Source organism: Hypoxylon trugodes (genome assembly GCF_022578975.1).
Source record: "Hypoxylon trugodes strain CBS 135444 unplaced genomic scaffold F4822scaffold_6, whole genome shotgun sequence".
NCBI lineage: Eukaryota > Fungi > Ascomycota > Sordariomycetes > Xylariales > Hypoxylaceae > Hypoxylon > Hypoxylon trugodes.
This window is the reverse complement of record NW_026250021.1, coordinates 1768761-1782832: the sequence shown is the minus strand read 5'-3', so window position 1 is coordinate 1782832 and position 14072 is coordinate 1768761. Positions and strand designations below refer to the sequence as shown.

The window sequence follows — 14072 nt, the reverse complement described above, 5'->3', positions numbered from 1 at the left end:
ATAATTGATCCCAGTATTACGGCCCTCAAGATTGAACGGGCTCGGAGCACCAACAAGTGGAACGGCCTACCGACGGCGGAAACTCATTCAAGATAAACGGCAGAAGATCAAGGTATTAATGGGTACCTACTATTGCTTATGTAGGTATATATATGAGATGGGTATGTTGCATCACACATGCGGCGCAGCAAGAGCCTTCCGCATTCCGGCGCCGAACAGGCCTGTAAAATCTGTGCGTCCGGCTCCTTCGTTTGTTTGAAGCTCTCATGCATATACCTCCGCATCGAACCAATTGTCATTTTTCCTGTCTATAACGATACGAGGATGTGGGTTTCATGTATAGTATAAATACGTAAGAAACAAGAGCCCCCACGACCATTCGAATTTATATGAATGGTGCGTAATAAATGACATTTTTGGGGACTACTAAGATTGTATGGCTAAGCTTCAATAGCTTCCCTACCTAGCCACGTTTTCGAGGGGTAGCAATCCACTTGCTCGCACAGACATACCCCATATATGCTAGAGGATATATTTAGGATTATTCGATTGGATAGCTTAATCGAAGATCTGCTATGGGAGCGATGACCTAACTAGGAAGCTCGCGTGGGCAGGCTCGCTGATCGGCCTGTATGGGGTGATTCCGAATCCTATAAAAACCTTTCTGGGATCGCTGCTGTTGGTTCTATACTGAGACTGGACCTAATATGTGGATCTTCTCAAATATTCGCGTGGTGAGCCTCTAAGGCACAAGAACTGTGACGAATGAGTAAGAATTTGCAACTAGATCAGCGTATTCCATGTACAGAAGCTTAAAAAAATATTACTAAAGCAATCCGATCGTACCGTTACGCCTGCTAGGATTGTTGGTGCAAATTGCTTCGGGTGTGATCCTGTAGGATGTATGAGTGACATCGATGAATGGTCCGTATACGCTAATACCTATAGTCCTAGTGCCTACCGCTAACACATGAAACTGAGACGCTAATAGTACGTCTTAAAGAACTAACAGGCGGGCTGGTTTACTTCAGGATTTTATAAAGTATATGAGGTATATGATGTATATAACCTAGTAGAATGTGTAAATTTAGTTTCGAAATAGTCAACTACCATTCTGAATATAATCATTTGGTTTTGTTGCTAGGGGATTTATAGTAACCTAGGTAAAAAAGGATCGCTTATTATGTGGACCTTCAGCGTAGCTGAGGTACTCAAAACTGCAGTATCTATTATTTTAATCGAATTACTATCTGGGTAACTCTTAGTAGTTTTAAAGGTAGAAGGGCTTCTCGAAACAGTTCAATTAACCCTTGTTTCCTTTTTATGTGAATTAGCTGAGTGTCAACGTCTCTACCTAGGTAGATACTAATATATGTAACACTAGAAAATAGTGATTACCTAATGATTTGGTTGTACTACAAGCTTGTGATTATGTAACTCACAATTATTAGTTAGTACAATGTTTCGGAAATGGATCCGTCGGCCTTTCTCCGAAGCTCGGAGCTTTCCGAAGCATTTTGCTTTCGTAATCATTCGGAACAGAAATCCGTGAGATTATCTGCGAGCCTCAATCATTCACCTCTGTCGATTAGAGGTACTCCGCGCTCTATATGTTGTTATTTACGGGTAGAGTGGGTCTACGCGAGGGTATTTATACCTCATGGAGCAAACCGGCGCTCGTTACGGCAGCACAATAAGGAGTTTCAATGGTTGTTGGACCTGTCGACTTCGACGCAAAAAATGCGACGAAAGGCGCCCCGTCTGTGACGCATGCGCTACGCTATTCATTACATGTTATTATGACTCAGAAAAACCGGACTGGATGGATGGGGGGTCGAAACAGGAAGAGATGACCAAGCAAATCAAACGCGAGGTTAAAGAGAATGCCCATCGTCGTCGTGGAGAACGTATGGTCCAAATATCCGATGACCATATCCCGAGTATCGAAGCTGCGGAAATCCATACTACCGGGATAGAGCCGTTTCTTGAGGCATCGCATCTCAGACCGCAACGCGGGGCCGATTGTACGCTTATTAGCAAAGATGTGCGCGGAAGCGTACCCTTTGGGAGGTCCGATACTATTCTGCTCATGTTCTACCTCGAGCACCTGCTACCCTTCCTATTTCCCTTCTACCGCCCCTCACTACTTCAGGGAGGTAGAGCGTGGGTCTTAGAAATGATGATAAGCAGCCCGGTGGTGCGGCAAGCCACCCTGTGCCAAAGTTCATATTTCTTCTCCCTCGCCCGCGGAGCGACACACAGCAACAACGCCTGGGAGGTTGTTCTTTGTCAGACTCAGGATGCCTTTGAAGTACTAAGGCAGTCACTACAGGTGATTGATGGTCCGAGCATCGCGGAACACCTGCACGGTGCCGTGCGAATTCTGTCGAGTATCATTCAGATGCAAAGATTCGAGGTTGCTATCCTGAGTTTCAATAACTGTCAAGCGCATCTTAATGCCGCTATCGCTCTTTTCGCACAACTTCTTCAGGTCACCGGGCCCGTTGAACCAGCAAATGCCAGTTCGAGCTTCAACGCTTTTGTTAACCTTCTAGGTCCCACATCGTGGGTTTTGCCTACTCAGGATTTCCAAGTTCCCAGTGCCGAACAAGCTGCATTTCGCTTCTCTTCTGCCCTTTTGATTCTTGATGATATTATCGCTAGCACAGTGCTTCAGGAGGAACCGAAGCTTTACGAATATCATTCCAGTTTACTCGGTGACACGGATGGTATGGACCCCGCAATTAATCTTGAGGCCACTATTGGGTGTCAGAATTGGGTACTATTGCAACTCAGTGAAATTTCCGTTCTTGATGCATGGAAACAGAGGAGTAAGAGAGCTGGAGACCTTGATGTTATAGGACTAGTTCACCGCGCTACGATCATCAAGAATACTCTGGAAACTCGATTGACACAGCTTGAAAGCGACTTACGGGATACTCCGAAGGAGGATAATGGCCTATTGGGAATCCTTACCGCGGATAACTTTCAGACGCAAAAGATTTCAGATATTCAGACTTCTTTGGTAACCCGGGTCTGGGCTCACGCGGCGCTCCTTTACCTTTCTGTGGTTGTATCCGGATGGCAGCCCGCTAACGTTGAAGTACGGTACCATGTTGGCCGGATCATCGATCTACTAACATACCAAATATCACCTCCATCTTTATTGCGCACGGTGGCGTGGCCATTCTGCCTAGCCGGCTGTCTCGCAATCCCAGTGCAAGAAGCACCCTTGCGAAGTTTGGTTGAAGCTCTTCAACCACCAAGCGTTTTCGGCTCAGTACGCAAGGCCCTTGAAATTATGGAAGAGGCATGGCGCAATAGAGACATGGAAGATTCAGAAAGTCGCGATCTTTCTGCTTGTTTCGGAAGCCAAGGTAATCTGGTATTACTCGTCTAGAAGAATGAATTTACAAGATGTGGGGATGGTATTCCGGCTACACCTAGAGTACTTAGGTACGTTATCCATCGATTTCCGCTTGTAATTGCCTTGGTAATTGTACCGCCTATCTACCTGGGTGCTTCCAATTACCAAACACTCATATTGTTATCGCAGCTCTTACTTAAACTGGACATAACCCTTGTTCTTCACGAACGTGGCATGCCATGGCACATTTCCTTTATGGTTCGCCAATTGCGCGTAGAACTCGCCATGCGCAGCGCCGTCAAGTGCCATCCCCTTGAATTTGCCATCTTCGTGGCGCTCATCGGCATAGAAAAACCTATGAGTTGAAAATGTTAGGGTCACTTCAAATTGAATTGTGCTTCGGAGTACTCACCGACATCCCTGAGTAGAGTACATCATATCGGCGAGGCCAATCCAAAAAGCGGAAGCCGACTTTCCCATACCCAGATCCATCATTAGTGACATGGGAACGATTGTCACATTCATAATATTACCGGTGTATATGAACGTCTTTTTGATCTCATTGGGTAGCATCTCCCACCCCTTGACAGCCTGTTGCGCTGCGACGTAAGGGCTAATGGTGTTGACGTTCAAGTCTGACGCAACACTCTCCGCCGAGATCGAGAATGGGGAATCCTTGTTGGGAGGGCCAGTAAGGGCTGCTGCATTGTAGATGACGACGCTAGGAAAGGTCTGGAATTCAGCCTTGACGGTGTCAAACAACGCTGGGATTGAGTCGGGTTTGGCGAAGTCGGCCTTGAGGGAGAGATACCCTTCGGAGGTCTTAGTGTTGCTTCCCTTTCTAGATGCGACGGCAATTTTGTAGCCATTACTGGTGAATTTCGCAGCGACAGATGCACCGATCCTTGGACCGACTCCGAGAATGAGTACAACAGAGTTTGCCATTATGACTGAAAGCTAGTGAAGGAATTCCGGTTTCAAGAGCCCTTAACCCGCGAACGAACTTTGGATATTGAATGGAAATAAGTGGTTATTCCGAACTCGAGGACCTCCTAATTTATACTACCTAAAGTGCCATGCGTTCGCGATCTCCCGACCAAATCAGGTCTTCAGAGAACGATTTATAATCCACATCCTTTTTTTTCAGGTCCCTTCGGAATCGCGAATCTGAGGACTCTAGGAGATCATGGTATCGCAAGAATCCATAATCCATATTCAATAGTAGAGCTATCTGCCCCTGGACTGCAACTAAGATGCCTTGGCTTTCGTCGACATTTTCAGGGGGTTGTGAGGACCCACAAGCCGCGCGCGATAATCCGCTAAGCCGAGCCGACCTATCCCAGGGCTAATTCCGTGGGCTGAACCGCGCGGGAGGGGTCTAGGACAGGGGCTCTAAATACAGGCTTTGTAAGCCCTGCGCGCGCTGAGTCCCGCTTATTTAGGGGTACTCTAATGAGCTAAGAAACGACCCGTACAGGAATACAACGCTACAGAACATCGAATATCGATCTCGCGCGTTCGACAAAAGATACACGACAAAGTCCAGTTCGATAATATTCTAGAAAATAATCCATCATCTAATAATGAATTTGTCAGCTTTCTATCCGTGTACTGAAATGAATAGTCACCATCATAAAAAACGACGACCTCCTAATACGCCGATGCAGACAGATAGGGTAAAAAGCTGGGTTCATGCTGCTATCTATTAGTACAATTCCTCATTCAAGATATATATATGCTGCTGTTTTATTTATAAGCCTCTGTGCCCCATTCATCTACCATACTCGCCTATCGTATATCACGAAGCCCACTACGCTGGTCGCAAGTATCATGTCCGATCCTCCGCACACGGGTGTTCCTTCACGGAAGCCCGTATACTTCCTGAGCATCGGCGGCCCTAACTTCATGGAAAATGTAGATCACCCAGCATACGCCAAACTAGCCGAAGTTGGACAGGAGATTACGACAAAAGTCAAACCCAAGGCAGTTGTTGTCTTTTCGGCCCACTGGCAAGGTGACCGAGACAGGGTTCTCGTCAACGTAGCTGAGCAGACCGATCTGATTTATGACTTCTACGGATTTCCTCCGCATTATTATGAATACGAATATCCGAATAAAGGAAGCCCTGAAATCGCGGAGAAGGTTATCGAAAAGCTTTCTGCTGCTAATATTGAGGTCGGAAGAGTTGAAAGGGGTCTTGACCATGGTGTCTGGGTGGGGTTTATAGCTGGTAAATTTTGATATTTTTAGGGCTCTAGGCGCTGTAAAGTTGCTGACGTTATTTTCTTACAGCGTTCAATCCGAAGACAAACCCGCTGAACGTACCAATTGTCCAAGTTTCGCTCTACGGTAACGAAGATCCAGATAAACATTATCGCCTGGGAAAGGCGCTCGAGGGTCTAAGAGATGACGGTATTCTCATTATCGGCGCGGGGATGGCAGTTCACAATCTTCAAGATTTTCGGGCTATAAGAGGTAGTGGGAAGACCATGCCGTAAGACGACCACCGTTACACCCCTAAGTTAATTGCCTAGGTACCCTCCACTAATTAGAGGTAGTTATGCTTCTAGCTTCGATGAGTCGCTAAAAGAAGCTGTTACCGCAGCTCCAGAAGAAAGACAGGCCAGGATGTCAGTTCTCTTGAAGAGCATTGAGGCGAGAAAAGCACATCCGACGTTCGAGCATATTCTTCCGATGTATGTTGTCGCGGGTGCAGCAGGGTCGGATTTAGGAGAACGTTTGTGGACGTTTGCTGAGGGAAGCTTGAATTGGGCGCAGTATCGGTTTGGTGGGGTTACGGAGTGGTAGTCCCTGGAGCTTTTTAGTGATGCTAGGCGGCCCCTAAACACAGGACCCATTAGGGATGCCAAGCCCTGGACCCAGCGTACAGGTCATATTAGGGGTATCACTCTGCTATAATTATAGGGGTCTATTCGCCGAAGCTTACAGAAATACAACGCCTACCTCGATAGGAAATAGGGCTCTACGAGCGCCCGGTTCATACCCTACAAACCATTCCCAGTCAGTCTTCATCTTTCCAACCAGTCTATTTGAAAATCTCATCTATCTGTGCCCATCCTAGCTCAAATCCGATGGTAAACTGAGCATATTGAGAGCTATCACCCCTTAATTCTTCAAGACACCGCTTTAGGCAGTCCCTCTTCTCGTTCACCATATCCTTCAGAGTACTACAGCCTAACTCAGAAAGCATACTTGGAGATTGGGCAACCCATTCCTCGAGGCCTAAAAATGCGCAGGCTAAACCAAGGAGCGTTGGGCCGTTCGCAACCGGACGTAGTGAAAGGTGAAGCATCTTGCGCGCGAAAGCCACGGCATCAGATGCTTCACGATCGGACCCGTCGATTGCATCAAAAATATCCCCAATACGGCTCGGATTTGAAGGTAAACCATGCTTATCTCCATGTCGATGGACGATTTCCAAGCCAAGGTCGACAAGGCTCCTAGGCGCGTACGATGGGTAGTCGACTTTTGGAGTCTCTTCGTCTATTATGGCCCCACTGCTCAAGTCGGGTCGGAACCCATTGTCTATCCGTAGAATTCGTACTATGTGGCAAGCTAACGGAGTAGTTGTCCTGTACGGTATAGTGACAAACCCTTGAAGACATGGATGAGCAAACCAGAGCGATAGGAAAATGTTCATGTTAAAACCCGCAGGATTTTTAACTCTTCTCGAGAACCATTCATATATTCTAGGAGATTGCTCCTCCGTGTAGGAACCGGTGCGAAGGCTAGATATTTCTTCATTATTCATAGCGAATATGTCTGGTGATACGATAGAGTGAATGCCGTCTTTATTGTCGCGACGTGACGTACCGACCAACCGCCAATAAGAACTTCCGGTCATAGATCCGTGGTTATCCGTAGTTTCATTGCTCAAGGAGTCAATCCATCGCCTGACATACCGGATTTCAGCGTTACTGAAAGCACCAAACATTTTTCCTTTCCAGGACATCTCTTTGATCAAACGGCTATTCTTGCTATCCCCTCTTCGAATCCACGGCTTCGCCCTGCTAAGATCTCGTAGCAATTTGGCCTGCAAGAATTTCGATGACCATAATTCAGGGGACAGCCAATCAACCAGTGGTTTGCCTCCAATTTTGACCCGACTAGGGCAATGAATTTTCTGAGATACTCGCGCCTTGGCTTCAAGAATGCCGATGATTTTAGTCTCCTGCGAGGATAAATAAGGATTCGCGGTCGATGACTCAGGTTCGCCGTTCTCTTGCGAAGACTTGGAAAGCAAGTATCCGGCCTTTATACGGTTCCAAGCCTCTTTCGCATCAAGTGGCCCCGCGGTTTCTTTGACGAACTCCATATAACGCTGAACGGTATTCAATGACATTGCTGCATGGCCAGAGTTCGCGTTATCGATCGAGATGTGCAGGTAAAAGTAATAGCCCGAAATCCCTAGTTCCGACAACTCTCTGGCCGCCTTTAAGGTGTTTAGTGTAACTTGTTCATAATGTAGGTTGAATCCTAGCATTTCAGGTAGGAATTCCTCAGGGAACAGGGATATCAAAAGCTGGCATACAGCCCCTTTCCAAGCGGCCACATTGCCCATGCCATGATCATCGAATGCAAACTCGGCAGAATCTGCTGCAGGGAGTTTAACGCCAATACTATGAAGCAATTCGCGGTATAGGAATACATGGTTCATGTCAAGATTCCCGTCACCCAACTCTTCAGACAACACTTGCCAAGCACTCTGCGTGATACCGCGTAAGGCAAATGGCGTCCGCTCGGTAAGCCGATGGACGTGACCTAACCACGCACCATCTACATACTTCGCAGGGGCTTGCTGCCGGAGCCATTTTTCTGCAGTTAGACGTGAATCGAATAGATCGGGCCCTTGACCGGCATTACGACCATCGACATACTGTTGCCACTGCTCCAGAACATCATCGTGTTCCTTAAGGATGAATTCTTCAAGCGACGAAGAACTGTACTCCTCCGGTAGGATGTTGTGTTGTTGGTTGGCTTGGTGGTCCGCATGTCTTGACGAAAGTAATGCTTCAGAAAGGAGCCCTATAAGCTCTTGGCGGGCCCTGGGTAGGAGATCAAAATGCTCTTCTAAGTTATGAAGATTGAAAAACCACTCCTTGTACTTGGCGATTCGTTGGTGGCCATCATCCACTGGCACACGCTCGGGTTCATCGTCTTAAAAGTCAGCACACATTTCAATAACACCGAGAACCGCACACACGTACCTTGTCTTCTATATGTTACCACATGCCCCCCTCTAGATTTAGAGCTTTTCGAAAAATAGCGCAAAATCAGTGCCAGAATCCCAGTTGCCACCATGGAGATTACTTGGGAAAATTCGATCATCATATGAATACAGAAGTGACAGAGAACTAAGTTCCGGTTGCTATCTGGTCCCAAGAACTCGCTCGCGCTTTCAATGGCATATAGAACACAAAGTTACTATAACACAGAAGGTGCAATGTCAATGATATAGGTAGATAGTCAAAGAGTGAGACTCAGTAGAGAGCTATAGAATCTTCTAGCCATGTCTACCTCGGTATTCGAGACAACCTACTTAGGGACGGTGAGTAACTCAAGGTGGAATTGGTTTGGTAATAGAAACCAGACGAGTTAGGTATGAAGTGCACACGGCGTCTCGGAAGAGCGTCTGAATTATTTCGTGCGACCAACCGCGTTATATTAACGGCAGCGCATCTAGTATCGAAAACCCTTCATACTTACGAATATGTAGTAGGCCTATTGGCATTACGATGTTCCTAAAGCGTAACCTGATATTGAAACAGAATGTTGTAAACCCTTATTAGACGGGGTTGAGGATGCTTGATTCCGTTTCTTTTTATTGAAAGGATCTCGACATACATTGTAGCAGGACATTGTGGGTGTTGAGTTACGTGCCACATAATGGCTAGCTTTACCAAATCCAGGTATACAACGAAGGACAGCATCATCACGGTGAGTTACCCCCTTGTTGTCTGAGTATCTGGGTAGTATCCAACCTCAGCTTATTCTTTAGACTATATACCATATTTACGAGGATGTCGTGTCTCAATAGCGGGGATAAACTCGCGCTTACATAGAACATAGCCGAGACATTGGTCTCTGTATCACGGCCTACGCCCCATCCTAAGCCTCGTGCCATGTATGGTAATTGTGTTACGGATAATCACGACATCGTCGATCGAGGGTAATCCTCCATCGAGAGTCTGGGACGGGTCCGCAGTATACCAAAACAACTATTATAAGTCGTTTTTCAATCCAATGAAGCGACTTGTCATTCTATCCATAGTAGAAAAATGCGCGATGTCTTCTCTTGGGCGGACCAGAGCTCCCAGACGAGTTATGGCTGACGAAACGACACCATTAATAGTATCATACGATACCAAACATTCTATCCATACACTACGTAAATCGGCCGCAAGACAGATACTTCTAATCGCTACTCTATCATGTGCCGGACTCCTCAATGTAAGCTCAGTCAATTCCTCTCAAACTGAAACCGAGTTTTAACGTTGAACGAACATTACTAAGTTGGGAAACAACGCAGATATTCACTGTACAATCAACCGTGATAATCCTTCCTCTAGTCGTGAGATATTTGTCCATCCCAACGAATCGGCAGCAATTGGTTATATCGACGTATAGTATAGCATCGGGATGCCTCATCTTACTTTGGGGCCGCATTGCCGATATCTACGGTCGTAAAAACATATTCCTTATCGGCTCGATTATGTTCGCGTTGGCAACAGCCGCGGCACCATTCGCATGCTCTGAGGTTATGTTCTACTTCTTCCGGATACTGCAAGGGTGTAGTAGCGCGGCGACTGTCCCTTCAGCCATCGGTGTCATTACCACCACATTTCTACCGGGGAAGATGAGGGACTATGCCTATGTAAGCTTCACAGCAGCATGTGGTGTTGGCTCGGTTCTGGGCAATATTTCTGGTGGCTTCATCGGGAGTTACCTTTCCTGGAGATGGACATTCTGGATACCAGCATGCATAGCAAGCCTTGTCACCCTAACAGGATACTTCATCATACCTGCCGCCAAGAACCCAAAGAACGACAGCAGCGGTGGTGAAGACGCGCATCAGCACGTTGACTGGACTGGAGGTATGCTCGTCTCGGCTGGCGTAGCCCTATTACTCATAGGTCTATCCCAAGTCCATGACAATGACTGGAGTGGATGGCGGATTGTCATAATCTTCATTGTCTCTGCAGTATTACTGCAGGCTTTCGTCTTGTGGGAATGCAACATGGAGGACAGCGCAGAGTGTTCGCCGCTGATGAAGATGTCCATGTTTAGAAATTCAAAATTTTCTGCTGCATTTGTTATTATTGGATGTTTCTATGGCTCATTCAATAGCTTCCTGGTTTTTGCCTCATTGTTGTAGGTTTTGACACTCCGCATTCCCGATACAGTTCACCACACACTAACCGCCTTCTTAGTTACCAGGACTATCTTGGCTTCACTGTGCTTGAGACCACGACACGATTTCTTCCAGCTGGTATTGTAGGTGGTAAGTCTGACCCAATAATTCATACCCCCTTCCTTTTCTTATCGTCTCAAAATCATCCTCACTTCAAGTACCACAAACTGAGTCCGATTTCCCTTATAGTACTCGCCTGCTTTGCCATGGCACCTATTCTATCTCTCTTCCCTAGGTTTTACTTTCTTCTATTTGGGATGGCCTGCGGCATAACCTCGCCTTTACTATTCGCACTCCCTAATATTCCTCCTTTTACGCCCTACTGGTTACGCGGTTTTCCGGCAATGTGCCTTTGCCTGAGTGCAGACATCATCTGGCCTGTGATGGGTTTATTTATGAGCCAAAGCGTGCCCCAAAAAAGTCAATCGCTAGCTGCCGGTCTCCTACAGACGGCTAATCAAGTCGGCCGCTCTATGGGAATCGCTGTGTCTGCAGCGGTACAATTGGCTTTTCAAGGGCAACCGGAATCGGGACATCCACTTCTAAGGGATCCAGATCTCCTGAGGGGCTTGAGGGCCGCACAGTGGATGAATGCAGGGTTGGTGATGCTCGCATTAGGTGTGGCAGTTATATTCTTCCGCGATGTGGAATCGTTCTAAGAGTATAGCACGGAATCTTGCTATCTTCGCTCATATAGCTAGAATGATAGGGGTTAATGGGTGCTGATGAGGGGTACCACGTGATTCAGGGGCTGGTTGATGGCATAAGCATTTTTTTCCTGTCGGATAGTTGGAACTTCTTAATACATGCATTAACTTCAAAATCTGCAGTGTAGCTACATTTGTATATATAGAAAAATCCTTATAAAGGTCTTTATATCTTAATATCCAGCATTCCATTCACGATTCAGTGGTTGACCGATTATGTGCAGAGGTCCCTTGGCTCGAGTCCGTTTAATTTGAAGTAACCAAAAGAGAAACTAGGTACCTAGAGTATGATTGAATTTTTTTAGAGCTACACTAGGAGAGACAGCGCACCGCACTGACATTGGAACAAATCCACGTTTCCATCCATTTATCCCTACCGTCCGTGGAAGTTCAAGGGGATATCCGATTAGCGTTTCTTGGGAACATGCACGCCTCATGAACATCCTCCAGCCCCAGAAAAGTCTGCACGACCCTATTCATCCCAAACGCGAAACCGCCGTGTGGATGCACACCAGCTTCGAAAGCGCCAACATATGGACGCCACATAGGAGAATCGGGATCAAATCCAACCGGATCTCGAGCCCGCATGGTATCTCGTAGCATCGTGTAATCATGGATATGCTGATAACCCGTACAGATCTCTCGTCCATGCGCGATAATGTCAAAGGAATTCGTACCCGGCGTCGGTTCTCCACTTGCAGATGGAGGAGACGGATGAATCTGGAAAGCCCTGTGACGTGCTGGATAGTTTGTAATAATGAATGCATCAGTTGGAGGCCCCTTCGCGGGCGTGGTCCTCATCAGGGCACCAAGGTTTGCTTCCTGCTCGGGGCTACATATAATCTCCAATTAGCAAAGAGTTCCTCAGCGAGTACCTACGACTGGATTGAAGTGAGACTCACGTCATGTCGTCGAGGTCACCCGTTTTTGCACTAAATCTCTTCCGTAGAAGTTCCTTAGCTTCACTGTACTGCAGTCTAGGCAGTTTCCCTTGTTCGTCAAGTCCCAGCTTGAAGAGACCAGCAGAAGAATGCAGCCTCTTGGCGGCACGTATGGCATCTTCGTACTTTTCCCTCTCTTGTAAACCACGAATCACGAAAACGAGAAATGATTCAGCGAGATCTGTAATCTCAGTCCAGTCGCGTTCCCATGCGACGACGGTTTCGAAGATCGTGAACTATAGCCCGGTATGGATTAATCCAAGCCCTACAAACTACACCTGTTACTTACCTCTGTTAAGCGTCGCTTGTTAATCTCCTTTTCAGCGCGAAACACATTTCGAATTTCGAAGAGTCTCATAAAATCCATTGACATCGCCATCTGTAAGTGTACCTCTCCAGTCTGGGTTAACCATGCTAATTCTCTGTCGAAGTACGGCAGCGGGAAATAGTCATTGTCGTATGGTATTTTGTAGTTGATAAGGCCAGGGGTATGCGTCCAGCTTTGCGAAATCATAGTTAGAAAAAACTGTTTTAACGCATTTGCAAGCTCAGCCCATGTTCAACTCACTGGAATCCATTTGTAAGACAGAATTCGGCCGCAAGCTCAAGCGCGCCAGAAAATATCTTGAAGATTGCAGCGGTAGATGCAACGCGTACGTCGAGAACGCGATTATTGAGCCGCTCTTGAAGAGTTAGTGAGCTAACAAGATCGATGATGGATTGGTTAGCCGGTTTAGGTGCAGAATGATGCATTGTTTCTGTGAGATTTGGAGCAGCCCTTGATAAGACGGTAAGTGTCATTGCATGCACGGTCATGACTCTACCATCTCCTTCGACGCCGAAAGGTTGCTTTCCACAATCGATAAGTACTCCGAATACACGTATGACTGATTCTACTGTATAGGCCTGGGAGTGGTTTCCCTCGCTTCGACTCGGGATCACCATGGCAAAACACTCAGTATCTCTCATCAGGAGTGTTAGAGTATCTTCATTCTCGGTGATAGCATGAAGACGTGCATCAAATTCCACCTTCTTTCCAACGTCAGAGGCTCCAAATAGCCGCAGTTGGTCCAGTACCGAGTTCTGCTCTCCTGTCAGTATGTTGGTAGCATGCACGATTTCTGTAAAAAGAAAAAGATAACCGATACCTTGCCTGTATTCTCCATGACGCCACACATAGTAAAAGTTCCTAAGTTGTGGCGTTCAACGATAGTTTAAAATCTCGGAATAGCACAAGTTACCAAAGGCGTCTCAATAATAAACATAAAGCTACCTAGGTATGCACCTCGACTAATATACCATCAAGACGAAGCTCCGCGGTGTTCTCTGCTTCTCCGTCTCCTCAGACACCATGTCCGTTGGAGAGTATCACAAAAGCCGTATTCTTGCATTATGGTATCGTAGGTTCTTGGTAATGACCAAGTATCAGCTCGTATTATCGTCCCCCATATCCAGTCTTGCTTTGATGCAGACAGTTAACTTGTGAGCAGAACTACCCCAGATCACGGCATCGGGTGCCAACATATATACGAAACGAAAGAGGCGTTAGTTTCCTTGTACGCCTGTTAATTTAAACATGTGGCACATTGGGAAGCATGTTGTGACAGAGTGTGATGCATCATATT

General features: G+C 46.6%; 6 protein-coding genes across 6 annotated transcripts; 3 read left to right on the top strand and 3 right to left on the bottom strand.

Annotated features, from left to right (window-relative positions):
* The first annotated feature begins 1524 nt into the window (after positions 1-1524).
* Positions 1525-3588, top strand: F4822DRAFT_290102 (fungal-specific transcription factor domain-containing protein). The gene has a single exon (XM_051455004.1). The coding sequence runs from the start codon at positions 1661-1663 to the stop codon at positions 3398-3400; it is 1740 nt and encodes a 579-aa protein (XP_051313458.1). The 5' UTR covers positions 1525-1660; the 3' UTR covers positions 3401-3588.
* On the bottom strand, positions 3480-4669 carry F4822DRAFT_290108 (NAD(P)-binding protein). The gene is made up of 2 exons (XM_051455005.1): positions 3780-4669; positions 3480-3722 (listed from the first exon to the last, which is right to left on the bottom strand). Exons 1-2 carry the CDS (start codon positions 4310-4312, stop codon positions 3560-3562), a joined length of 696 nt encoding a protein of 231 aa, XP_051313457.1. The 5' UTR covers positions 4313-4669; the 3' UTR covers positions 3480-3559.
* Positions 4670-4686: 17 nt separating this feature from the next.
* Positions 4687-6294, top strand: F4822DRAFT_290119 (putative aromatic ring-opening dioxygenase LigB subunit). Its single transcript, XM_051455006.1, has 3 exons — positions 4687-5597; positions 5660-5861; positions 5926-6294. Exons 1-3 carry the CDS (start codon positions 5060-5062, stop codon positions 6173-6175), a joined length of 990 nt encoding a protein of 329 aa, XP_051313456.1. The 5' UTR covers positions 4687-5059; the 3' UTR covers positions 6176-6294.
* A 119-nt stretch (positions 6295-6413) lies between these two features.
* F4822DRAFT_430427 (uncharacterized protein) lies at positions 6414-8689 on the bottom strand (the record flags this gene model as incomplete). Its single annotated transcript, XM_051461295.1, has 2 exons — positions 6414-8545; positions 8596-8689. The coding sequence occupies 2 exons, from the start codon at positions 8687-8689 to the stop codon at positions 6414-6416; spliced, it is 2226 nt and encodes a 741-aa protein (XP_051313455.1).
* A 984-nt stretch (positions 8690-9673) lies between these two features.
* On the top strand, positions 9674-11458 carry F4822DRAFT_430426 (major facilitator superfamily domain-containing protein; the record flags this gene model as incomplete). Its single annotated transcript, XM_051461294.1, has 4 exons — positions 9674-9838; positions 9918-10759; positions 10819-10889; positions 10989-11458. 4 exons carry the CDS (start codon positions 9674-9676, stop codon positions 11456-11458), a joined length of 1548 nt encoding a protein of 515 aa, XP_051313454.1.
* A 438-nt stretch (positions 11459-11896) lies between these two features.
* On the bottom strand, positions 11897-13613 carry F4822DRAFT_430425 (aspartate-tRNA ligase; the record flags this gene model as incomplete). Its single annotated transcript, XM_051461293.1, has 5 exons — positions 11897-12338; positions 12409-12683; positions 12737-12947; positions 13016-13530; positions 13596-13613. 5 exons carry the CDS (start codon positions 13611-13613, stop codon positions 11897-11899), a joined length of 1461 nt encoding a protein of 486 aa, XP_051313453.1.
* Positions 13614-14072: the final 459 nt, after the last annotated feature.